The sequence below is a fragment of the Carlito syrichta genome, unplaced genomic scaffold (assembly GCF_000164805.1).
Source record: "Carlito syrichta isolate Samal-C Ts95f unplaced genomic scaffold, Tarsius_syrichta-2.0.1 Scaffold288337, whole genome shotgun sequence".
NCBI classification, from domain to species: domain Eukaryota; kingdom Metazoa; phylum Chordata; class Mammalia; order Primates; family Tarsiidae; genus Carlito; species Carlito syrichta.
This window is the reverse complement of record NW_007232433.1, coordinates 44,170-72,013: the sequence shown is the minus strand read 5'-3', so window position 1 is coordinate 72,013 and position 27,844 is coordinate 44,170. Positions and strand designations below refer to the sequence as shown.

At 35.6% G+C, this 27,844-nt stretch overlaps 1 protein-coding gene across 1 annotated transcript in view; it reads left to right on the top strand.

The window, feature by feature from the left end:
• The window catches only part of LYST (lysosomal trafficking regulator), a 204,510-nt gene that overhangs the window by 141,399 nt on the left and 35,267 nt on the right, over nucleotides 1–27,844 (top strand). Inside the window, exons 32-43 of the mRNA XM_008053632.2 lie at nucleotides 4,820–4,996; nucleotides 5,565–5,641; nucleotides 5,789–5,977; nucleotides 8,419–8,564; nucleotides 8,653–8,749; nucleotides 9,993–10,054; nucleotides 11,696–11,751; nucleotides 15,447–15,599; nucleotides 17,744–17,988; nucleotides 21,900–21,966; nucleotides 23,317–23,473; nucleotides 26,708–26,848. Of these exons, the coding sequence (XP_008051823.1) occupies nucleotides 4,820–4,996; nucleotides 5,565–5,641; nucleotides 5,789–5,977; nucleotides 8,419–8,564; nucleotides 8,653–8,749; nucleotides 9,993–10,054; nucleotides 11,696–11,751; nucleotides 15,447–15,599; nucleotides 17,744–17,988; nucleotides 21,900–21,966; nucleotides 23,317–23,473; nucleotides 26,708–26,848 (1,567 nt within the window). The remainder of the gene's footprint in view (nucleotides 1–4,819; nucleotides 4,997–5,564; nucleotides 5,642–5,788; nucleotides 5,978–8,418; nucleotides 8,565–8,652; nucleotides 8,750–9,992; nucleotides 10,055–11,695; nucleotides 11,752–15,446; nucleotides 15,600–17,743; nucleotides 17,989–21,899; nucleotides 21,967–23,316; nucleotides 23,474–26,707; nucleotides 26,849–27,844) is intronic.

Sequence of the window (27,844 nt, the reverse complement as noted above, 5' to 3'; positions counted from 1 at the left end):
GGTCTCACCAAGTTGCCCAGGCGGGTCTCGAACCTGCGGGCTCAGGCAATCCACTCACCTCAGCCTCCCAAAGGCGTAGGATTACAGGCTGAGCTAGTGAGCCCGGCTAAGGACACTTTTTAAAGACATTTTAAATTTATTTCTTTTAAAGATGTTGGGTACAATTCAGGATTAGGTAGATAAGTGGTCATTTTACAGGTAAACTTCGAATCTCCTTTTGGTCCCCATTTCACCTGACTTGAGATCATGTACCCTTATTGATGTTTTGTGTCCCTCCCCTTCTCTTGGCAGTTTCCAGCTACTGCCCATCCCTTTCTTAAAGTATTATGATAAATGTTCAGGGTTCGCTTATGAGTGAGTACATGTGGTACTCAGTTCTTTGTTTCTGTGAGAGATCACTGAGTATTATAGACTCTAAATCCATCCAAGTTGCTGTGAAATCCATAATTTTATCCTTCTTTATGACTGCATAGTATTCCATTATGTATATGTACCACTTTTTTAATCCAGTCCAGTTTTGATGGGCAGCACAGTTGGTTCCATGTTTCTGCCGTTGTGAATAGTGCTGCAATAAACATGCATGTGCAGGTATCTTTTTATAAAAATGACTTGTGTTCCTCTGGTTATATTCTCAGAAGGGGATTGCTGGGTCATAACAATTTCAAGTGCTCTGAGGGCACTGTCTTCCTTTTCTCAAGACAAAAATATATCCACCCCCATAGTTTTCTTTTATGGAGAATTTGAAGTGGTGTTTTTCTTTCCTTTATACTCGGCAAAGTTGCTATTCATCAACATTCAGTCCTAATGTTAACAATCCTTTTTTCCCCATACCAGCTTCCCTTCACTACTTTGTGTCTGTCAGTGGTATCATTATTGATTTCAGCTTGAAACATTGAATTGTTGTTAGCTTTTTCTTCTGTCTCTTGAGTCATTTCATCACTAAGGCCAGTCATTTATTCACCCATGAAGACCAAAGATATATTTAACCTAATAATTTCAGCAGCCACTGATGATAATTGCCAAGATCCACTTTTTCATTGGGAGTTATAAAATAATGATTTCTTTAAGCCTCTCATTCTGTCAGCATCTATTAACTCTGATTCTTCCATAGGGAAGGATTTTTTCTTATCAACTCTTTGGCTACCCTAAAATATAATCAGTGAAGGAAAGATAGGATAAATACTGTTTTCTTCCCTATTTATTAATTTTTAGAGTGATGAATGGTCTCTAATTTTTGTATTTGTTTAATGCTCTAGTGGCCTCTAATTTTTATTTATTTCTTTTTAGTTTTGGAGTATCAGTAGGAACTCATGTATTTTTTAATAAATTTTATGTGTTTCAGTCCATTGCAGTTATTATTCTGTTTGTTATTCAAACTAACACCCCTGTAGATTCAAGTTGCTGTGTCCTTTTAACGTGGTCTTTTTCACTTTAACAAGTTAATATGATGAACTTTCTTGTTTTCTGGCACAGAAGGATGTCCCGGGCCCATCACATACATTTCTTTCCCCAGACCTGGAGTCAAACTTCCCCCACAAAGAAGCCATTATTTCTTTTTAATGAGATAATAGTATTTAGAGACTACAAATCTAAGAACTAGGTATTGTTCATTTCTACTCGGTTGTTATTTCTTAGCCTTTTTTAAGTGGACAAAGCTAGGAAATATGTAAATTTTTTTAGAAAGAAAAACTATGAGTTATACTAGTACTTCCCTGTTTCTTGGATTTTTAATTTGTATTTCTTTGTATTAGTGTTGGTAATCTTGGTTCCTGATGACATTATCATAATAATTTATTTTCTCATGTCTTTCTATTTATATAACATTTTTAAAATAAGAGGACCAACATCATCACTAATAATCCAGCTGAATGCAGTTTAAGATTTCTTTGTGTTCTTAGCAAACTATCATGGGCATACAGTGAAGATACTGTATTATAAAAGCACTTAAAATCGTTTTCTTTGTTTGGTCATGTCACCAACTTCAACCAATTAATTGGGTTCTTTTTTTTTCAGATCGTTTTCTATTTTTAGGGATTCCATTGGGTTTTAGTTTTTAAATTTTATTTTTTAATCACGTAAAATGTCCACATGGTTCCAAAAAAAAAAAAAGTGATAGAACATACACATTCAGAGACGTTCTAGTTTTTATCCCTATACTCCCTTCCTATTCTTTTTCTCTCCCTGTTGGTAACCTGTTTTTTTCCTTGTTGAAGATGTAAACAAATCTGTATACACACACACACGTGTGTGTGTGCGTGTGTGTGTGTGTGTGTGTAAATATTATCTCCCCCACTTTCCAACACAGTGAAAGATACCAAACTATACACACTTCTTACAGACCAGATGCGGTAGCTCATGCCTTTAATCCCAGCATTTTGGTAGGTCAAGGCAGGAGAATCACTTGTAGTCAGGAATTCAAGACACTCTTCAGGACCCACTTTCTTCACTTGACAATATAGCCTAAAGATTGTTAGATAGTAGTATATGGAGATCTTATTTATGCCTTTTTACATCTTATACATTTCATTTGTATTTCACCTGGGTTTTAAAGCCCCAGGCTTCTTTTCTGCAATCATAACTTGTTTCTAATTAGTTCACCAGTCTATGGTTCCTCCGGTTTTTCAAGTCTTATTCTTGTCTCTTGCAACTTCTTCACATGTTATATATTTCTTTTGCCACACTGCTTTGTTCATGTTGTCTACCCAGGACAGATGCCTCCTCTCTCTCCTTTTTCTCTCTGCATACCTAGTCTATCCGTTAATTTAGCCATAGACCCAGCTCACTTTGTACCTTCTTCCAAATCTTTCTCCCTTTCTATAATCCGCTCAGAACTCTTCCTTCTTAGAAGCTTCACTGAAAGAAAAAAAAAGTTTCACATTTTAGCATTTTATTTCCAAGGCATTGTGCTTAACAGATATAATTCCTTAAATCGGTTTTTTTAGGGCTGAAAACAAGATTTTTTGGTATCGATCCCCAGTGACACCTTTTATAGTTCCAGAGACTGTAACCAATAAATGATTGATCAGAGGATGTTAAAATAAGATTTTAGAAACATTCAATGTTTAAGAAAATCATATGTTTCCTTGGATATTAAATGAATAAAAACATTTCTGGTAGTTTTTCAAGATAAGTTTAGAATGTCAGTACTAAACTGAAATATTTTTAAAGTTATATCAAGAACATTACCTTTAACACACATGAAAATATCCTAGTTATTTACCATTTTTCTTTATTTGCCAACTCTTCAGGCCTTTTACTCACAGAGCGTCTGTTCATTTTCTCTTTTGGTCAGGTAGCAGCTGTCTTCTGACTAATTTAAAATGTTGCATTTGAATGAGTTTTGCTATTTTCACCATTGCATATGTTCATCTTTTGCTTTTGGGAAATGACATGATGTGATTCAGCATGTTAATTTAAATATCACCCAAAATGTAATCATTTCCAGATTCATTTGTTGACATTTAGTACTATTCACAGTTTAAAATGTCAGAAAACCAAATGCTGTGGTATTTGTATCGTGCAGATTTTTTTAAAGTAAAATATTCATGTTTAACTTGTTGACAAAATTATTGTCTAAATAATACATAGTGTACATATTACAATCAGGTGTAATATCTTTAGCATGGAAGGGCCCCTTAAAAAATCATGAATCAAAATTTGATTTAGGTTTATGCTGCAGAGGACAATTGACATTACTTTAGGTAACACTGTGGTTTTAGTTTTAGGGTCTGTTTGTGAAAAATTGGCCTAAACCACCCTTCCCTGGATATGCACATAGAACTGACTACCTAGGTCTCACTGACTTGAGTTTTTTACCTTTTGTTCTCCTTAGGAAGTAATAAATGCTTACAAGCTAAAGACAAGTTTTAGTTGTAGAAATTTCATCGACTTCTCTTCTACTAAGCAGAGATCAAAGGAGAAAGAGTAAATACTTATATTTCTTTTACTTTCAGGTTTAAAGGAAGATTTCTCTTCCAGGTCAGATTTCTGTGAGGAAAACTAAGAATTTCCTCCTTTATCCCAGTTTATTCCCTGTGTTCCATTAGCAAATCCTCTCCAAAATTCTTTCCCAAAAGTCTAGCTAACTAGCTTGCTTTTTAAAAAGTCTTTTGTAATAAAATTTTCAAACATGCAGAGAGCAAAAAGAATAGCATTATGAATACCATGCAGCCATCACCTGGATTTAACAGTTGTTAGTATTTTGATCATATTGATATCACTGGTTCTTTTCTAAATTAATTTAAATTATAGAAGTCTGGCTGGGCTTGGTGGCTTAGCCTGTAATCCAGCGCTTTGGGAGGCCGAGGTGAGTGGATTGCTTGAGCCCGCGGGTTCGAGACCCGCCTGGGCAACTTGGCTAGACCTCATCTCTACAATAAATCAAAAAACTAGCCAGGTGTGGTAGCGTATACCTTCAGTTCCAGCTACTTGGAAGGCTGAGCAGAAGGATCACCGAAGCCCAGCGGGTCGAGGCTGCAGTGACCGGGAGCGGCCACTGCACTCTAGTCTGGGTGACAGAGTGAGACTTCAACTCAAAAAAAATTTTTTTAAATAAATAAATTATAGAAGTCATGAGATGACAGTTTCTTATGTCACCATAACAACATTATTATACCTAACAAAATTAGTATTAACTCTATATCATCAAACCCAGTGCATAATCAGATTTCTTCTATTGTCCCCAGAGTGTCTTTTATAGATGATTTTTTCAAATCAGATCCAGCCATTCTAGCAATATGATTTAATTATTGCTAAATAACTTAAATGTAAGAAATAAAAATTATTTATAACTAAAAATAATTTTTTACTTTTTTTAAAGCATGGATCCAAGTTAGTTTTGTATTTATCAGAATTGATACATAATCACCAAGGTGAGTTGACTGAAGAAGATCTAGATACAGCAGAACTGCTTATGAATGCTTTAAAATTATGTGGTCACAAGTGCATCCCTCCCAGTGCATCAACAAAAGCAGACCTTATTAAAGTGATCAAAGAGGTGAGTCCATGAAGCCATAATTGTTTCCTAGGAGATCTCATTACAGATCATTTTTAAATGAGATGTTACTTTTTTTAGAATAGAGTGTCATTGATGATGAACTTGATATGCTTATTTTATTTTATTTTTTACTGTATACTTTATTGCTTTTTTCCTATGAGAGAGAAAACAGGCTTATTTTAAGGGTACATTTGCTCTCTGTGATCATTATTATCCATTATCAGTAGCCTTCAGTGAAGGAAATATAGTAACAAGCAAGTTGAAGCACAAGTTGAGTTAAGTGTTACTTAATGGAAAAGCAAAATAAGGAAGCAAACAACTGTGTAAACTCTTCAGTTTTGGCAACTCTGGTGAACTGTTCTACCCTCATTTTCTGTAATCAAAATTGTATAGAAATGGAAAAATTATAACATTACTTAGATGGATAATTTACTTTAATATTCTGGGCTCGTAGGGATATTTTATTCCTTTCTTAACTTAGTTTTAAAATTAGTCTGTTGGGCTCTGTGCTAATGTTAGATGAGAAATGATAAGCTTTATATAGCATATTATTATCTAAATCTTTTAGGAACAAAAGAAATATGAAACGGAAGAAGGTGTGAGTAAAGCTGCCTGGCAAAAAACAGTTAATAATAATCAACAAAGGTAAGATATTATGTGTTCCACAAGTCATGTCTTTAGGAATCCATTAGATTTCACATACACTTTTAGTTTTAAATTATCATGTTTTGGAAAATACGTTTGGCATAATGGTCCATATATACTTAACTTACGGACAATTGTATTGTTTAGTCTCTTTCAGCGTCTTGATTCAAAATCAAAGGATATATCTAAAATAGCTGCAGATATCACCCAGGCAGTGTCTCTCTCTCAAGGAATTGAGAGAAAAAAGGTGATCCAGCATATCAGAGGAATGTATAAAGTAGACTTGAGTGCCAGCAGACATTGGCAGGAACTCATTCAGCAGCTGACACACGATAGGTAAGCAGCAGGGTACATTTTAAGTGATCTTGTATGAAGATTTTATATATCCATGTTAAACACAATTTTCATTTCAGAATTCAGACTCTTTTTTTTTTTTTTTTTTTTTGAGTTGGAGTCTCACTCTGTCGCCCAGACTGGAGTGCAGTGGCTGCTCCCGGCCACCGCAGCCTCGACCTGCTGGGCTCCGGCGATCCTTCCGCCTCAGCCTTCCGAGTAGCCGGAATTACAGGCACGCGCTACCACGCCCGGCTGATTTTTTGGTTTATTGTAGAGATGAGGTCTCGCTGCCCAGGCGGGTCTCGAACCCGCGGGCTCAGGCAGATTCAAAGTACCAGTGCGTTAGCTTGTGGTTCTCTTTTCCTCTTGAAGAATAATCACATGTTTTTTTTTTTTTTTTAATTCTTAGGGGGGAAAAGTGAAAGAGAGTGGGATATTAACTTCTAGCTAATAAAATTGGCTTTAATTTTAAAATGTCTTTGTGAAAGAATAGAGAAACCTCTGAACAGGATAGTTAAGAAAAATATATTTTTCTAAGACTTTATTAATGTGGTTTAAAAGATAGATTACAAATAATGAATAGAAAGAAATTAAAGTATTATTCTCTAAATTTGGTTAAGATAACCATTCGTATGACTTTGGTGTGCTAAAATACAAAAGTAATAGACAAGTACACTAAATTCCAGATAGATGAAAGAATTATACTCAAAAAGTTTGTAAAGTAGAAAATAGGATACATATGAACTCTGACTTTCTAAGCTCAAACATAATAGAAGAAACTGCAAAAATATGAATAGATTTAAAGCTTCATTTTCCCAATCTGTTTAACAATTCTAACAACAGCCCAAAAAAAGCTTGGAAATTTATTTTCAGTAAATATATTAAAGAATTAATATTTTTAGTATTTGAAAAACTTATACAGTTTCTAAAGTAAAATATTATGATCCCAGAAGTTTGAATGAGCAAAAGACATGAACATAACTCTTCACATAAGATAAATTTTAAAACGGGTGGGAAAATATTCAGTATTGTTAGAGGCTAATTTGGTTTTTTAAAACCTTTAGGTACCATGTTTTACTTTTTATACGAAAAAAATTATTATCAACTGTTAACATCCACAGCAGAATATCAGCAGCCAAAATGTCAAAGTTCTTAGTCAGAGCTTTGGTGACATTGTACACTTCGACAACATCTATTAGGAATCCTACAAAGATTTTATTTCTAGCTTCAGTTATTCTATTTTAGTAATTCTATCCTAAGGAAAATATTCAAAATATGAAAGGTAGTAAACATAAAAGTTTGTATCTCTGCATTATTCATCATAGTGAATGAATTAGAAACAACTTATGTATTAATAGTAATATGATTAGGTATATTATAATGCATCTACTCAAGATGATATTAGGCAATCACCTAAAATAATGATAATAAAGATAATACTGTTTCAGTGAAATAAGGCGGGTTATAGAAATATATATACTTAATGGTTATAACTGCTAATTAAAAACAGATGCATGTTAAAACAAAAAGATAATAACCACTACCAGTATTTTGTTATGGTTAGGGTAGAATTAAGGGTAATGTTTTTTTCTTTCATGTTTCTAAAAATGTATTTATTTTTATCAAATGATTTTTCACTTATATATATTTATTAAATGGTTTTGCTATTTTCTTTCATCTAAGATGTACATTTCTTTTTAAATCTTTTTAAAAATGTGATTTATACCACAAAAAGGAACTGATTTTGTTATATTAGAGAATAGGCAGAATGGGAAATATAAAAAATTAATTTGGAAAATTGTGATTTTTTTAACCTAACCATATTAAATCCATTGTGTTTAATCATGTTGCTAAAGTGTTCGTAGTAGTCATGATATATCTCTCAAAAATTTTAACCAGGCACAATGACTCATGCCTGTAATCCCAGCACTTTGGGAGGCAGAGATGAGAGGATTGCCTGAGCCCAGGGGTTGAAGACCAGCCTAGGCAACTTGGTGAGACCTCATCTCTACAACAAATCAAAAAATTATCCAGTTGTGGTGGCTCGTACCTATGGTTCCAGCTTCTTGGAAAGCTGAGGTGGAAGGATCGCTTGAGCCCAGCAGGTCGAGGCTGTGGTGCCACTGCACTCCAGCCTGGGTGACAGAATGAGAATCTGACTCAAAAAAAAAAAAAAATGTAATTGATGCAAGAAACTAGAAGCAGAACTTGTCTCCAGGAGGGAAATTGGGAGACTAGGATTCAGGAGCAGGACACTTAGATTTTATTCTTTTGCACTATGTATATGCATTCCCTAGCCTAAATATAAAATAAGCTTTTTTCTTTAAATTCAGTAGATCAATTGTGATTTATTTGATCTTTATAATGATTTTTTTTTTAAATCTGCAAGTCCTGGAATGGCTACTTAAAAGTTCAAAACATCCTTTGATTTTCACTTGCAGAGCAGTATGGTATGACCCCATCTACTACCCAACCTCATGGCAGTTGGATCCAACGGAAGGGCCTAACCGAGAGAGGAGACGTTTACAGAGATGTTACTTGACTATTCCAAATAAGTATCTCCTTCGGGATAGACAAAAATCAGAAGGTAACAGTGGCTTCTCCACTCAACATATAAATATAACAGGTAACTGTGGCCATTAGATAAATATAACATGTGCTTTTTTCTTCAGCAGATATGGTCAAACCACCACTGTCTTACCTATTTGAAGACAAAACTCATTCTTCTTTCTCTTCTACTGTGAAAGACAAAGCCGCAAGTGAATCTATAAGGTAAATTTTAATCCACAGACTCTTTTGTGAATGTACAACAGTTTATTATAGTGTTTACATAGTATTTATTTTAGGTAATGCTATCGTTTTAAGAAAAATCCTACACAGGAGAGACTTACAAAAGGACAAGGTTGAATGGGACCAAAATCCAAAAGGAATTTTTTTTTTTTTTTGAGTTGGAGTCTTACTCTGTCGCCCAGGCTAGAGTACAGTGGCACACTCACTGCCACTGCAGCCTCAACCTGCTGAGCTTGGGCAATCCTTCCACCTCAGCCTTCCAAGTAACCAGAACTACAAGTGCGCGCTACCATGCCCGGCTAATTTTTCAATTTGCTATAGAGAAAAGGTCTCGCCAAGTTGCCCAAGCTAGTCTCAAATCCCTGGGCTCAGGCAGCCCTCTTGCCTAGGCCTCCCAAAGTTCTGGGATTACAGGCTTGAGCCATTGCGCCTGACCAGAAATGACATTTCTGATAGCCGGAGTTCTTAGACTTCAGTCATCATCCTCTGGCCCTTATTAGCATGCATATATTTTTGTAGTTGACTTTTTAACAGTTCCGTAAAGTAGATAGAGCTGCTGATGGTATCATCAGAAGGCAAGATCTTGTAGCGATTAAAGGTTCAAATTCCAGTTCATCCTCTTACTAGCTATTTGATCTTGAGCAAGTTACTTAACCTTGCTAAGTTATCTCATCTATTAAATGAGGAAAATAATAATACTCAAGGTATCATGGTATTGTTGGGTATTAAGTGTATCCATATATTTTAACTATTGAGAGTATTATGATTACCGTTGTTGTAGTTGTTATTATACCCATTTTATAGATGAAAAACTGAGACTCAAAGAAGATAAGTGACAAAGAGCAGAGGGAACTTTCTGATTCTAGATCTCATTTTTCCTAAAATACTAGGCTTCTTTTATTTATTTTAAGTATCAGAAGCATGAGCCAATGTTTGTTTATTTACTGAAAAATATAAAATATTGAAATCTCTTTTAAATAACTGAATTTCTGTATTCTACATGTAGATTATAGGTATTATTAGTCTTTTCTAAAAGTTTCATTTTCTCTTCTACTAGAATGTTAAAAAATGTGATAGTATTTTTATGTGGATTTTGACAAGACACTTCATGCTATTGAAACTCTAGTCTGCTTTGCTGAAGTCTTTTGCTACATCAAATAAAGCTTATACTCTCTAAAATTGATCAAAACATTTCATCATAATAATTTTAAATATGTTTTGACAGAGTGAATCGAAGATGTATCAGCGTTGCACCATCTAGAGAGACAGCTGGTGAATTGTTATTAGGTAAGTCAAATTTTGAGGAATTTTTTACATATTTGCCCTGCCTTATTTTATTCTTTGATAATTTAAAGTTTTTTTGACACACTGACATTAAATCAGATAAACTTTCTCTAATTATCAGGTAGATTAGTTTGCCTTAACATTATATGTAGTACATATCACTCATGAATATGAAGAAATGACATCTTATTTTCTGAAAAGCGTATGAATGGCATTTTAATTTTTATAAAATTGAGTTTTTTCTTAAATAGACATTTTTATATTTAATCATTCCTATTGTTATGTACCAATTTAGATTTTCAAAGTGAAAAATTATTGGTATACCGTTATCCCTACTGTTTTAACAGATACACCTATACATAAGAAATATATCTACTTTGATATTGTTCATAATTTATATTCTCTATTGTGCTTCTGAGAAAAAGAACAAGATTGTCAGTCCATGGATACCTATATAGTTACCTTTGGTGGAAAATTTTTTTTCTCAAAATATGAAGAAATAAAGTTATACCACTTGATCTCTATTCCCTTAAAGAACCAATTTGTATGCTGTAGGGCAGGAGTTGCCAACCCCTGGGCCACAGACCAGTAGTAGTCAGTGGCCTGTTAGGAACCGTGCCACACAGCAGGAGGAAAGCAGAGCTTTGACTTCTGTCAGATCAGCTGTGGCATTAGATTCTCATAGGAATGTGAACCCTATTGTATACTATGCATGCGAGGGGTCTAGGTTGTGAGTGCCTTATGAGAATCTAATGCCTAATGATCCTCCCCTCCAGCCCCATCCATGGAAAAATTGTCTGCCACAGAACTAGTCCCTGATGCCAAAAAGGTTGGGGATCACTGCAGTGTAGGGTGTGTTCTCAAAGTGGTGAAAAGTGTGGTCCCTAAATCAGTAGTATCAGCATCTCATGGGAACTTCTTAGAAATGCACATTCTCAGGCCCCAGCCCAGACCTACTGAACCTGAGATTCTGAGGGTAGAGCACAGCAGTCTGTGCTTTGATGAGCCTGCCAATGATTCTGATGTACCCTCAAATTTGAGAGTCAGTGCTGTGATCTACAGCCTCCAAGGTGCAAGATATGGAGCTTCAAGCTTGCTGGCACTGAGCCCCATGTCACAAAGACAGAGGTCGTATCCTTCTCTGAGCCAGCCTATCCTAGTACTTCAGGGTGCATTCAGCACTCAAGCTGCAGTAACAAGCATGCACTGAAGCATGAGGTAGAGACGTGTTAGCAACAGCCAAACATGAAGCAGGAAAAAAGCACAGAGTCAGTATGTGACAAAATAAAACACATCAGTATGCTAGTAGTATAAGAATAATGGTAATAATAAATAGCTAACATTTATTTAGCACTTAGTGTCAAGCACTGTTACTAAGTATTTTGCATGTATTCTCATTTAATTCCCACAATAACTCTGTGAAATAGAGCCCCCACACTTTTTTTGAAGGAAACTAGGCACAAAAGGTTTCAATAACTTACCCAAGATCTCGTGGATGCCACTCAAAAGTATTTATTGAGTGCTAGGAACTGTTTCTAGGCACTAAGATTCAAACTCAGACCAAAGGACTCCAGAGGTCATGCCTTTAACTATGTATGACAGTGCATATATTTTAAAACCCTTATATCCAATTATTTTCTGCAGGTAAATGTGGAATGTATTTTGTGGAAGATAATGCTTCTGATACAGTTGAAAGTTCGGTGAGTCGAGACTCAAGTTTGTACTTACATCAATCTAGACAAATTCCCGAAGTGTATAAACTCAGAATAACTAGAGAGCAGGGAAGAATATTACAGTTCTTTCTTTGTCACTCTGTGTAGAGTGGACTGAATTCCAAACATTTTTTAAAAGTCACTTTTAAAAGGAAGGCTGTACCATCTCCTCTGGCTTATGGCCCAAGTCTCACAGCAGTTAATATTATGAGTCAAATGCAAAGTGCTCCTATTATTTAGGTTTATGTCCATTCTTTCATATTACTATCCTCAGTCACAACAAATAGCTAGTTACTCCCTGCCACTCCCAGTGGTACTATCAAGTACCTTTGCCTTCAGAAAGAGAGGAGACTATTATATAATTGAATAACTTAAGTCATCCAGATATTCACATAGCTTAATAATGATAATTTTTATTCTTCTGGAAATACTGATACTAATCAGAAAATAGTAACAAAGACTCTTAACTCATGTTTTTTGTATAGTAAAGATTTCTATTCATTTGAATTATTCTGTATGCCATTAAAATATTTTACAAGAAGAAATAGGCTTTTTGTTTCAGACAAGTTCTAATGTCTAAGGATATACTAAATGAGATTATATGTGGTTTAATGATGAATATAGCTTTGATCTTAAATAAATTAATGAGTAAAAAAATAAAATTTGCTTATAAAATAAATAATGTGGAAAAATAATGAAAATATTTAATATAGCCAAAAATATAAGTAGGCATTTTTTTCTGATTTAAATAGCAGTTACCACAGAGTTTGTCACAGATAGTATAGTTGTATTATTTTTGAAGGTACATCTTTTTATCAACTGAGGAATTTCATAGTTGACATATGAGGCAATTTTTTTTGTATCCCAAATGTGACATTTTCTTCCTTAAAAATTTTTCTAAAATTGCCCTTTCTTTTTAATAGATTGAAGGAAACTTCCATCCTCTGTTCTTTTGTATGTTTATTCTTATGTGACAAATGTATACAAATATCTCATGATACTTTTTGTATTATACAACTTTATTTCATGCAGATCACTTAGTAGCATACCTTGCACATAGATGCTAAATTAGTATGTTGGGCCAGGTATGGTGGCTCACACCTGAAATCCCAGCACTTTGGAAGGGTAAGGTGGAAGGATTGCATAAGCCCTGGAGTTCCAGACCAGACTGAGCAACATAGTGAGATTTTGTCTCTACCAAAAAAATTAAAAAAATTAGTCAGGAATGGTGGTGCATTCCTATAGTCCCGGTACTTGGGAGACTGAGGTGGAAGGTTTACCTGAGCCCAGGAGGTCAAGGCTACAGTGAGCTGTGATAATGCCACTGCACGTCAACCTGCATGACAGTGTAGACCCTGACTGAAAAAAAAAAAAATTAAAGAAAATGTTGAATGAATGAATGTTGAAGCTAAACAAAGGAAGAATTCGATTCTCAGTTTTAAGTATGAGACTATTACACTTTCATGAAGACATCTCATTTTATTTGTAATATATTCTCTACTTACAATTATTCGGGACCCAGTACAGTAGTAAAACAGACATAGAGCAAGGCAATTCAAATTATTGAAAAATGTAAGTAGGATTTTGGAAGGATTAAAAAGCCTGGGATAAAATAGTTCTTGCAATTATGCCCTAAATTTTGCCCTGAACTTCCTGTTAGTCAACACAAAAGAGTAAATAAATGCAATTTTCTAAATGAGAAAACTGATGACAAAAAAAATTTTTAAACTAGGATGTAGGTTTATTTAAGGAAATAAATTCTAACTAGTTTTAAACTTTAATAGAAGCTTTTTCAATGATTTCTTTGTTAAAAACATTGAGTAACAGAAATTTTGTATTCAGTTGCAATTCTCAGAAGGTTTAGATGCATATTTTTTAAAGTTTTTCTGATTTTGTACTTTGGGCAGGACCTGGTGATGGTAGGATACGTAGGACCCATGGTCCTTAACTCTTCATTCCAGAATGTGGGGATTTGCCTAAGTAGGCTAAGATTAATGCTCTCAAGGAGATCCAGCTTTCCAGTGGCCACTTTCTCAACTTCTTTTCTTCTGCAGACCACACAGAAGGGGACTGTAGCTAACCAAATCAAATGTGTGTGTTGATCTGTAAGGTTTATTTGCAGGAATGTTGTATTAGTTACAGTAGTGTTCCTCCAGAGACTCTGCTTTGCCTTTGCTGGATACCTGGGGGGCGGAGAGGGTGGGGTGGGGAATGGGAGCCATGTCTCACAGCCTGGGAGTTTCCAGACCATTCAGATAGGTTAATGTTAACCTATATCCATGTGATGGCAGGCCCATAGTTAAGAATTCTCAAAGAGGTTTTTTTTCTTTTTTTCTTTTTTCTTTCTGAGTTGGAGTTTCACTCTTGTTGCCCAAGCTGGAGTGCAGTGGCATGTTTACGGCCACTGCAGAGAGGCTTTTTTTCTATTCTCCACCCAAACCATAGGCCAAAAGAGACAAGCTGATGGGCACATTTGTTTATCTAATCCTTCATTAGGAATATGTTCCTTCCTGGATTTTAACTTTCAGAAGGAATCTCAATTTCACACTGATTCGGGGAAGCCCAGGGCCTCATCTTCCATTCCCTGCATCACTTAATTTCTGAAACTAGGTTGCATACATACAAGCACACGCATGCAAACACATAACTGGGCAAAGTATTGCTTCCTCCTTACTACTGTTTTTCAAATTTCTCTGTGTTTCTGACTCCCGGGAATTTTGTTTCCCTTATTTTCTTGAAAGCTAAACTATGCATTTAAAACAGCATTTGCATGGTAAAAGAAGCCAACCTGAAAAGGGCACATACTGTATGACTCAAACTACCTGACATTCTGGAAAAGGCCGAACTACAGAGACAGTAAACAGATCAGTAGTTGCTAGAGTTTGAGGAGAGGAAAGGGAGGGATGAATAGGTGGAGCTCAGGATTTTTAGGGCCGTCCAACTATTTTGTAGAATACTGTAGTAGTAGATGCATGGCGTTGTGCATTTGTCAAAACCCATAAAATATCCAACACAAAGAGTGAAACTTATTGTAAACTATGGACTTTAGGTAAGAAAAATGTAGCAATATTGTTTCATCAATTGTAGTAAATGTCCCACACCAAATGCAAGATTCAATAATAGGGAAACTGTGAGTGCAGAGAAAGAGGAGAGTGACCTCCATATTGCCAATATTTTGACCTATACTAAAGTCTGTTTTTTTGGGGGGGGTTTTATTCTTAATTTTTTTTTTTGAGTCAGCCAGTCGCCCAGGCTGGAGTACAGTAGCACGATCACTGCTCACCACAGCCTCAACCTCCTGGGCTTAGGCAGTCCTTCTGCCTCAGCCTTCCTAGTAGCTGGGAGTAGAGGTGGAACCCACCACACTCATCTAATTTTTTGTAGAGATGAGGTCTCACTGGTCTCAAACTCCTATTCTCAAGGAATCATCCCACCTCTGCTTCCCAAAGTGCTGGGATTTATAGATATAAGCCACTGCACCAAGCCTAATTCCTAAATTTCATCTAGCATTTTGAAGCGTTTCATATTATGTGGGGGGGAGGGGAGGTTTAAGTAATCTTATCTGTCATTTGGCCACAAAAAGATTTTCTATTTTATTTTGATACTTTAAAAATCTAAAATTAAAATAATTATTTCTACTTTATATATAACAACATTTTTTTTAATCCATTTGTTTTTCTTAGAGCCTTCAAGGAGAGTTGGAACCAGCATCATTTTCCTGGACATATGAAGAAATTAAAGAAGTTCACAAGCGTTGGTGGCAATTGAGAGATAATGCTGTAGAAATCTTTTTAACAAATGGCAGAACACTCCTGTTAGCATTTGATAACACCAAGGTCAATTCAGCCTCACAGATATATATTATCTAAGTTATCATAGACCATTGTAACTGTATTCATACTGATTTATGAAGGCTTATTGAAATAAAATGAAAATTGGCTGTTTCTTAGTCCCGATTAAAGTCAAGTCTTGGTTATATGAGGATTGTTTTTGTCCTCCAAAATGTGTTAAACTCTGATTTCTCAAAATGACTGAGAGGAGTATTTTAAGCTTGCTCAAGAGTTGGAATAGAGTTCATCTTTGACAAACCCTTTGTTGACCGCCATTCTCTTCTGCTACCATTCCTCTGCTTGCCTATAAAGGAGAGGTTTTTCTATAAAGGAAACCTCTTGGATAAGTTGTATATGACTGCTGCCTCCAGTTATCTTCTGAAATGCTCTGTTTGGACTTTTTCTCATCACTCTGGTCAGGGTCACCAGTGACCTCCATATTGCTGGACTGCTGAGGTCATATTTCTTAGTCCTCATCTTACTTGGCCTACCAGCATTTGATACAGCTGATTATTTTCTCCTTCTTAAATAAAACCTTCCTCACTGGGCTTCTAGGTCACCAATTTCTCTCTCGCTCTGTCTTTTTTTCCTTTGGAGTCAGAGTTTCAGTCTGTTGCCCAAGCTGGAGTGCAGTGGCATGATCATGGCTCAATACAGAACACCCAGCTAATTTTTTTTGTTTGTTTATTTGTTGCAGAGATGAGGTCTTGCTATGTTGCCCAGGCTAGTCTTGAACTCCTGGGCTCAAGCAGGCCTCCCACCTCGGTATCCCAAAATCTACTAGGATTACAGGTGTGAGCCACCATGCCCAGCCCTCAATTTCTGTAATACCTTTTCCTCACTGACCATTGCTTCTCAGTCTGTTTGCAGTTTCTTCCTTGGCATGCTGCAGGGCTCTTTCCTCAGCTAAAGCTCTGAGTAACCTGGCACCTTCCTACCTCTCTGACCTCATCTTCTATTCTTCCCTCCCTCACTCTCTCTACTTCATCCAAGGTGACTTGCTTTTCCTTAAATATGTCAGGCACACCTTTGCACTCAATGCTGCCTGTAGTGCTTTTCCCTGTAGTCATCCAAATGACTCCCTCCCTGACTATATAAATTAACAGCCCACACCCCACCAAACAACGCACCCCACCAAACACCCTTATTCCCTTTACTTGCTCTGTTTTCTGCATAGGATGTATTAGCATCCAGCCTTGTCTGCCTCTTTGCAATAGAATTCCGATACTGTTAAATTCTAGTTCTTCGGCACCTTGGACACCATTGGTATGTAGGTGTTCAGTAAATATTTGTTGAATGAATGAGTACTTCCTTTTTCTTCCCGAGTTTAGTCTACAGTCTGTCGTAAAATCTGTTCCATGGACCTTACCTTCAGCAGTTGGCAGCCTTCGGATGTAGTCTACAGGTTTAGGCTACAGAATTACTCTGTGGTTCTGCCTGTTTATAACTATAGCTGTTTATAAATGCAGCTACATTTCCTCATTCTTGTCATTTACTTTTAATCCCATCTCTCATTGTTCGCGCCTGTGGCTCTTCCTTCTATGCCTAACGCATATGCCTGCTTAAGATGGGTATTTCAAATCTTTTTTAGCAAAGATTTGATTCATCTTTTTTCATTTATTAGCAATCATCATTTAATTGCTTTAGAAGGTTCAATACTTGTTTTCTGTGACAGAACTATTTTCAATTTCTAAAAAGAGTTTATATATGTTTTCAATCAGTAGTGAAAATCAAATATCCTATTTATGTATTTTATTTCATTCTTGTGAGATAAATATTACTCTATTATTACAAATGTAACTACAGCACAAAAAGTTTACAGGAAAACAAACCAGATCTGCCCAATCCAGAAGAAAACTCCTTTTTTTTTTTTTTTTTTTTTTTTTTTTTAGTATCTGTATATAAGTGACTTTTCTTAGTAGTTTGTTAGTACAGTAACAGATTTATCCAGCAAAGTAGTTAAGAGCCCTACCTTTGGAAAGAGACCTGGATTTGAATCTCAGTTCTCCACCAGTTCATTTTTTTGGGCAAGAGGATTTTCTTGGAGGACTTGAGATTAGTAATATGTCTATAATGTTATGTGTTCTTTGGAGAAAAGTGCCAATAAAGCCTAAAAATTATTCTGGATTGTTTATTTTCTTCTTTTTTAGGTTCGTGATGATGTATACCATAATATACTTACAAATAACCTTCCCAATCTTCTGGAATATGGTAACATCACTGCTTTGACAAATTTATGGTATACTGGACAAATTACTAATTTTGAATATTTGACTCACTTAAACAAACATGCTGGCCGATCCTTCAATGATCTCATGCAGTATCCAGTGTTCCCATTTATACTTGCTGACTATGTTAGTGAGACACTTGATCTGAATGATCCATCAATCTACAGGTAAGTAAAAAATGAAAAAATGTCATTACAGCTTAAGTTCATCCATCCATATGTTGTATTTATTTTATTAAGGTTTTTATTATGAAAAATTTCAAGCATGCCCCCAAATAAAATGACTTTATAATGATCTCCCATATACTATCATCCCAATTCAACAATTATGAAGATTGTTGCCAAACTTGCATTATCTCTTTTTTTTTCTTTTTATTTAAGGCAAATCACAAACAACTTGTTATGTCACCTCTGTGTTCTACAGTATGAATCTCTTGAAAACACAATAGTACATTTTTCTTACAAGACACAGTGCTATTATCACCTCTAAGAACATTAACAGTAATTCCATAATATTATCTAACATAGAGTCAATTTTCAAATGTCCCTTGATTATCTCAAAGATGTCTTTATATAATTGGTTGACTTGAATCAGGTCCACTGTCAGCTTTGGTTGCTCTGTCTCTAAAAACAAATATCTAGAACAGTGTTTCATTTTGTATATATATATTTTTTTCTTTCTTTTCTACTGACATTGACTTATTGAAAAAACCATGTCATTTACCCTTCAGGATGCCCTCCATTCTGTGTGTTCCAATTGTGTCTTGTGTTCGGTATGTTTCTCTAGACTCTGTATTTTCTAGAGACTGAAAATTAGTTCCAAAGTCTTGCTTAGATTCAGGCTCAACTTTTTTTTGGCAAGAATTCTTTATAGGTGGTGATGTGAACTTTATATTGCATCATATCAGGAGGCCTATAATACTTCACTCTAATGATGCTCAAGTTGACCTCTGGGTTCAGGCTTCCACTCTATTTATACCTAATGGTTTCATCCATTGAGGATTATTGCTTAAATCAATTATTTCACTAGAGGTTGCAAAATGGTGATTTCCTATTCTCTCATTTCTTCTAAATTTATTAGAAGAATGTATGCAGGGTGAACCTAGAATATTTTGTTGTGTCAGAAAGAAAGGAAACTAATATAGTGTTGTTTAAAGGACTTAGGAGCCAACTTGATATGGCTGTCACTACCTAAGATAGGATAATCTAAGAATAAAAAGAATAATGACTACAATTAGTTCAACCACATTGATGTTAAAAAGAAATCCATAAGATCATAATGATACTTTTTAAAAGACCAAAAAAACAAAGCAAACTTGTTGGTCCCATTGAAGGTAACTAGAGCACAAACTCCTTACTTTGAAATTTGAAAATTAAAGGAACAGAATTCTGCATTTATTCTGCCTTTCCTAAATAAACTATATTTTAGAGTAGCCAAATAGCCCTAGTTAATGAGGGAATATTTTGTTTTAGCTTGAAAAAGTATTCTCTAAAGAAAAATTGAGGTAAATCTTTTAGTATATACTAGAGTATTTCTTTTTTTTTTTTTTGAGTTGAAGTCTCACTCTGTCACCCAGGCTGGAGTGCAGTGGCACGCTCATAGCCACCACATTCTCAACCTGCTGGGCTCCTTCTGCCTCACTCTTCCAAGTAGCTGGAACTACAGGCATGTGCTACCACGCCCTGCTAATTTTTTTATTTATTGTAGAGATGTGGTCTCGCCAAGTTGCCCAGGCTGGTCTCAAACCCACAGGCTCAGCCAATCCTCTCACCTCAGCCTCCCAAAGTGCTGGGACTATAGGTGTGAGCCACCATGCCCAGCCCAGAGTATTTCAACTATAATTGCCAAAAAGTAGGCCGAAGCCAGGTGTGGTTATATGTACCTGCAGTCTCACCTACTCTGGAGGCTGAAGCTGAAGGATCACTGGAGCTCAGGAATTAGAGGCCAACCTGAGCTACATAGTGAGAACCCCAAATCTAAAAAAGGAGTTCTAGTTCAAACAGTTCTCAAGAAATCAGATTCAATTTAATGCATTTGCCAATGTACAAAAGAGCAAAAGGGGTGTTATTTCTCTTTTAGACATTTTTATATATACTGCTGGTAGACATTTAAACATTTTATGCACTGCTGATATAAATAGATACAGTCTTTTGGAAGGAAATTTGACAATATATATCCACAGAACTCTTAAAATATACATATCCTGTTTTAGCAATTTAGCTTCTAGGAATTCTTTCTTACAATATACGTAAGGATGTGTGCTCTACCAAAAGGGATTCCACTAGGAGTAGGTGTCTGGAGGACAGGAGCTATGTTTGTCTGGTTCATAACTTATAAGGACATCTGGCACTTATGCAGAGATGTAGCCATAAGCATAGTCCTCACACCATTTTTCAATGTAGCCAAAATTTAGAAACAACCTAAATGCCCAACACTAGATTTGAGTAAATTGCTATAAATTACAGCCATTAAAACAATACTGTAAAAACTCTCAGGCATGGAACAATGTTCTTTTTATTTAAAAAGCAAATGTACTTGGACAAATAAGTAGACAAACATTTGGACAGGTGTATACCAAAGCATTTTACCTGGGGTAATAGTAGCGTGACTGATTTTTGGTTTATGCTGTTTGCTCAACTGTAATTTCTGATTTTTCAACCACAACCATTAATATAACTTGTGTTCAAAAAAAATGTATTTATAATATTTATTAAAAATTGCAAGTAGGGACCTTAAACATGATTTTTTACTATTTTGAGAAGCTGATTTGTATCGATTCTATACAACTTTACTTTTTATTTGTAGAAATTTATGGGATGCGTGAGAAATTTTGTCACATATATATCGTGTGTAACGATGGAGTCAGTGTGTGCAGGAGTCCGTCACCCAAGTGTGATGCATTTTTCTTAAACTGCAGTCGCCCTCCGCTATCAAACGTTGACTTTAAATCTTCTGACTGTATGAAATTGTACTTTTTAAGTTTTTGCGGCTAGAAAAGTCTAAAATACAAAATTAGTTTGTTTAATATTACTAATTTCAACATTCCCAGGACATCATAATTTATCAAAGGAAAAACAAGTCAGACACAGTGGTGCTTGCCTGTAGTACCAGCTACTTTGGAGGCTGAGGCGGAGGGATCACTTGAGCTCAGGAGTTGAAGGCTAACCTGGACAATATAGCAAGAATCCATCTTTTAAAAAGAAACAAACAAGCACACACACACACACACACACACATACACACATACACACACGTATATGTATATAAACATACGACTAAGCAGACCTAGTTTGACGTGCTAAAGTTTGGGCAAATCTTGCTCTGGTGTAGTTATGGTGCCACATGTTACAATCCAGGTGGTCCCATCCCTGTGCCGGACCAGATGACTGCTTAACCAGAGGAGCCTGCCCTTCCTCATCAGAGCTTTTTCTCTTCTCTTTCACAAGCTGCACAGGGATGGCACTTGCGTCTGTAGTTTGTAAGAGTGAGAATTCATTCCTGGAGGGATGAGGATTCATTCTCTTGCCTCAAGGAGTGTTGTTGTGTGGTGTTCATGCAGTGTGAACACCAGCACCGGCATATTTGCATACATGTACACATACTCTATACTACACACAGTGGATCACTCAGCATATGCTAACTAGGTAGCTAAATATTTATTTCAGCTCTCACATTCCAGATCTCAGCTTGGTCATTTTAAGCATGTTTCTGCAGTCTTCACTAACTAGGCTAATTATTACATAGCATCTCCCTGTGATCATATTTCTGTCTAAAATGTCCTTCACTCTGTACTGCCTGACTGGATGTAGGGTCTAAAAAATGGGGACAACTTTTAGCTGCCAGGGCAGTATCAGTTACAGTTCTAGAGCAGCTCTTCTTGTCTGGGTTACTTTTAAGTCAGGAATTCCTAATACTGCTATGGGTCTGCAGGAAAAATTTTATCTTAATAGTTTCTGGAATTATAATTTCTAATGGTAGCTTAGTAAGTAGACCACTTTTGTTGATTCAGACATGTAGGCAACTTAATCTTGACAGTGTCAAAATATTTCATTTTTTGAAATTGTCCTTTCCTTTGTAGAAATCTCTCTAAGCCTATAGCTGTGCAGTATAAAGAAAAAGAAGATCGTTATGTGGACACATACAAGGTAGCTTAAATTGTTACTCATACTTTGATAAATGAAAAGTGTAGTTTGGCTTTATAGACTTGTGTTTTACCTAGTTTTAAATTTATGGAGGTTTTTTTTTTTTGTCTTCTTGTACTTTGACAGAAAACTAGAAATCATTATGTGAAATTAAATATTATCTTCTGTCTCAATTTTCTGAAAACACTCTGCCCGGAAAAGGAATACATTTATTTTTGCATAAACTGAAAGCTAATAATTTATTGCTTATTTAAATATGTAAAATTATAGTCCTTATAAAAATTACAGAGATTTCCGGGGGACTGCTTTTCGTATCCCCTAATGTTATTTGTATAACAATATTAATATATTTATAATATACCATAATCATTAGTCATATCCAGGAAGTTATGTATTGGTTCATTAAACAGAAATGTATCCGATTTTAAAATTTTAAAATAGAAATGAATTACCAGTTTCTGTGAAATTAATATTAATGGAATTTTATTGAGAATTCAAAAAAAATAATAGCCACACATTGCATTCTTCACAACAGTATCAAAGCAGGAGCAGCTGAAGAAGTTTTCTCATATTCACCATGTTATTTTATGTCTCATTCCCTGAAACATCCCTCTAAGCATCTTACGATTGTCACTACTTGATTCTTCTGCAGTTGAAAATGGGGCATTGCTAGGGATCAAGAAGTGACTCTTGAAAATTCATTGCACCTGACTTTGTTATCAGAGCCAGACAGAAGCTACGGGAGATGAGAATAGTGACAGATATTGAATGTTTGGTTGAGCTTCCTATTTTATGATGGGGAAGATAGGAGTAGCAAAAAAAATCACCATATTCTTTTTTATCTCTGTGTAGCTACACTGCAAAACAGCCAGAAAACATTATATTAATAATGTGGTACAGTTTTTACATTTCTACTGTGTTTCCACTTCTCTAAAGAGCATTTCTCTAAACAACATAGCAATACTTGAAACTCTGTTAAAATGCCGATGTCCCTAGTGATAGAAGCAGCTCTCATGTTTTGAGTGTTTGATCGGCTTAGCCATTATGAGTCTTTCTTTGGGAGGCAGAGTACTGTAGTTAGGGTGCAGAACAGGTAGGTTTTCTATGAGGAAATGGGAAAGTGAAAGGGCAAAATTGAGATGTTTGTCAAGTGTTCAGGCCTCAGCGAGGTATCAAGAAGAAGGTTCAGAGACACTCAAGGAGTCTGAGGTCCTGGACACGAGTGGGAGGACTCGCCATGGGGAATGGCATCAAAGGGAATAGAGAAGGATGGAGAAGAAAACCATTCAGTGCTTTTCCAGTGCTGCTGGAACCCACAGTCATGAGTCCTCTCGGTTTCACTGTTTCCTTCAGTACTTGGAGGAAGAGTACCGCAAAGGAGCCAGAGAGGATGACCCCATGCCGCCCGTGCAGCCCTATCACTATGGCTCCCACTATTCTAACAGTGGCACTGTGCTTCACTTCCTGGTCAGGATGCCCCCTTTCACTAAAATGTTTTTAGCCTATCAAGGTAAGGAATTTTTCTTTTTTTATAACTGCCTAGAAGTCATATTGGGTCATCAGAGAAAAAAAACTAGTCTGGCTTTTTTAGAACTATTGAGACTAATCAAACCACAGGAAAAATAATTCTATTTATTCCTTCACCAAAATTCTTCTCAAAAAAGCTGTAGTAAGCCAAATCATCTTGCTAATGTCTCAAATTTTAGCTTCAAATTAAACATGTCTAAGTTTATAAAAATGCAATTTGCTTTTTTAAGTTGAGATGTAATTCACAAGCCGTAAAGTGTACCCATGAATTTACTCTTTAACAATATTCCACCTAAACATTATTTCACATCACGTAAGCTATCTTTTTAGAGCCTGTGTACATTATTTGTTCATAGGGCACAATATTGTCGTTTATTCTAGGGGAATACGTTACTGTAGTTTATTATAATAAACTAATAAGAGAATCACACTGGCGCCTTCACCATAGTAGCTTTCTAGTTAACAATCTTCTACTCAGTGATTTAAGCGGCAGCCTGCAGGCCTGAAGATGACTTAGGTAGGAGTGAAGTTGCTAATTTGTGTGCATATAGGAACACAGTCACCTGTCAATTTTCAGTGAGAATTGTGGTATTAGTTCTATAGTGGTTTCTCACGGCACCCACAGTCTTGTAGAATCATTGTTCACTCATCTTACTCAACCCTTCTTGAACTTCTTAGGTTTTTTTACTCATATGTGACCTCTTGGAGGAATGAATTTTATATTCTCTCTACTTGGTCTATAAAAGGGCTTTTCTATATTTATCCCTCTGTAAGTACACAGAACACACGATCTACATGACAGCTGTTCAAATATTTGAATATGGTTGCCCTGACCCCTCTCTCTCTCTCAGTCTTGTTTTTCCCCTGGTTAATTATCCTTGATTAATTTGACATCAGACTGAGGGCTTTCTATATACATAGTCCTATTCCAGCTACTGTAGAGAATATAAAAAAAAAATTAAACAGTACTTAAATAAAAATTTTAAAAACTAATATTTAAGCCATCCTTGTTTGCTGTGTTTTCCAAGCCTGTCTTTCTGGACATGTTCTGATTTGTGAATGCCCTTACTAAAAAAATGGCAATCAAAATAAAAAAGAATATTTCAGATGTGTTTTGAGCCACTGCAGTGTTTAACAGAACTGTTACCTCCCTCCCTCCAAGACTACATATCTTTAAATGTAGCCCAAGAATCCATTAGTATAAAACTGCCAATCAACTAAAATTTGTCAATATTTTTATTCATATTACTCTTATGAATATATTCATATGTAATAAATATTACATTTTTTCATTGTGTATTTATGAATAGATTTTTTAAGACCCTGAGACTATATCAATCCACATTCACTTTTATTTCATTAGTTTAAAATGGTTTATGTTGGCTTTTGAATTTATTTCTTGACTTTGGTTTAATACAGGCATTCTCACCCTAGGTGCTATAGTTATTTTGAGCTATATAATTTTTTTCTCATGAGGGTTACCCTATGCAGCATCCTTGGCCTTTCCGCACTAGTGCCAGTGGTACCACCAGACCTCCTTCCAGTTTGAGAATCACAAATATCTCCAGACATTGCCAAATAAACCCTGGAGGGCAACAGTGCTACTGGTTGAGACTTACTGATTTAGTGTATGCATGTTCTAGATAATAGTAATAGGAATTTGTAATAGTACTTTTTAATAAAATTTTGGAAGCAACAGAGAATCTTAAAATATGAACAGAATCCACAGTGTGCTTATCTTGTTCTTTAGCCTCAGCTCTGGCTACCGTGACCCTTACATAGGCTTACAAAATTGCCTTCATTTTTCTGACTTCCATTTAGATAGATAACTTTTTCTCCTAAGTGAATTAGTAGGATTTATTTATGTATTTATTTATTTATTTATTTATTTATTTGAGTTAGAGCCTCACTCCATTGCCCAGGCTGGAGTGCAGTGGCACGCTCACTGCCACCCCAGCATTGACCTGCTGGGCTCTGGTGATCCTTCCGCCTCAACCTTCCAAGTAGCCAGAACTACAGGCACGCACTACCACACCCAGCTAATTTTTGATTTATTTAGAGACAAGGTCACACCAAGTTGCCTGGACTGGTCTCAAACCTGCAGGCTCAGGCAATCCACTCACCTTGGCTTCCCAAAGTGCTGGGATTGTAGCCTGAACCACTGAACCTGGCCCAGTAGGTATTTTTCTAAATGGCCCTCTTACTTTCTGAGAAAAAAATAAATATTTATAAACTTTATTCTTCCAGATTTTATTTAGTGGCCAGCCAGTGCTAACTGACTTAACAGAATAGATGAGAAAGTAATAAAAGTAATAGAAAAATGTTGCAACTAAGGCTTGGAGAAGAATTATGCTTTTGAATTATGCTTTTGAATTATTCTTTGCTTGATGTTAAGATTAGTTTGTGACAGTTTCCAAATGAAAAGATGTGTTCACATTTAAGAAAGTTCAGAGGAATTTGAGAGGATACAACATGGTTCCTAAGAAACATGTACACTGATGATATTTTCAGGAGCCAGTTTCTGGATCTTATAATATTCTAGGCCTTCCCTATGGCTAGAAAGTCTGATAATTTTTTAAAGAAAAGAGACAGGGTCCACACTCAATTTCTTGATTACTAATGGTCTCTATCAGAAAAAAATTAACTAAAGGATGACTATGCTTAACTTTATTTTCATCCACAGGAAATTTTACTCAGTTCTTTAGTTCAGAGTTAGGACACCTGAAAAGCCATGAATCTCCACCCACCCACCCACCCCACCACACACACACACCTTAAAGAAAAGAAAAAAAGGAGAAAAGAGTTTTCCCGATGGAGGAAAAACTATGTAACTACTTGAACTTTACTTTTCCTTCTTCAGTATTCATTGATTCAATAATTACATCATTATTGAGTACCCGTTATGTGATAGGTGTGGGTGGTACCCCAGATCCCTACTTTTGTAAAACTTGCATTCTAGTTAAACTCAAACAAATAAATGATGTAAATTCATCTGGTTATATGTATTATGAAAGCATAATACATATGAAAATAATTAAATATTAACTCAACTTATAGAAATATTTTCAAGAACATGAATGACCCCTTTTAAACTATGAGCAAACAACATGAATGTTATTTTCATCTTTTTGAAGTAGCAAAAGTAAATTAATTATGACAGACCTTAAATGGGATTAGGTCTTTGTGCCTTAATTATATTGTTTGTATTTCTTTATAGATCAAAGTTTTGACATTCCAGACAGAACTTTTCATTCCACAAATACAACTTGGCGCCTCTCATCTTTTGAATCAATGACTGATGTGAAAGAACTTATTCCAGAGTTTTTCTATCTTCCAGAGTTCTTAGTTAACCGTGAAGGTATAGCAGTAAATTATTTCTAATTGATATTTCTGAGGGTTTGTGGTTATTTTATAATTTTCCAAAAATAGAAATAGCTTTTGTAAGTCCTAAAATTTGTGTCCCCCAAAAAGATAAATTTATTTATCAAGTATATGTACTTTTATTTTCAAATGAGCTTGAGGAGTTTAAGTATTTTATAGGACTAGATATATTTGGAAGACTGTAACTTTTAACTGTCAAATTATTTGTAAACGTGTATTTTAATTTTATTATAGAAATTGCCTTTATTTTTTTGAATAAGGAAATGATAATATGCTCATTGTTTAAAGAAAAAAAGAGGTATGACATAATTGAATCTCAATTATTTTATGAGGAATGACACAAATGAAAATTAAACACCAGAATTATTTAATAACTGAAAGGAATACTGGAGAATAATTTTATGTGGTGCCAATGACCAACAATCTTGGCCAACCTTACTTGCTCTTAAACAAAAGATCAGCTAACTCTATAAGGGGGTGTCTTTGGGTTATTGTCTTGCATTACTTAATTCTGTGTTTTTACGTGACCCTTAGGAATGTGTGAAATGGAGAATTACATCTTTAGGAAAGTTAGTGTTGGGCAAATTTACTTTCGAATTTTGTTGTGTACGAACTGGTCTCTCTGAGGTTGTTTGGAGAATTGTTAAGAAGTTCATACTGCTAGTTACTCTGGAACATGGTTCATAGTGTTTCCCAAGTGAGAAATGCCTCAGTCAAATATCAGCACCTGCAGTTGGGGTACTTGCCTTGTCACTTTCAATTTGGGACGCATATTTAAATCTGCTGTTTGTATTCTCTGATGGTTTCTTGTATGTATGTTCTAGCTACTTATGATTGTATAACAAATAATCCCAACATTTGGTAGCTTAAAACGACAGTAAACTTATTGTCTGTCACAGTTTTTGTAGCTCAGCCAGATGGTTTTGGCTCATGGTCTCGCATGTGCTTGCATTCAGATGGGCTGGAGCTGGAA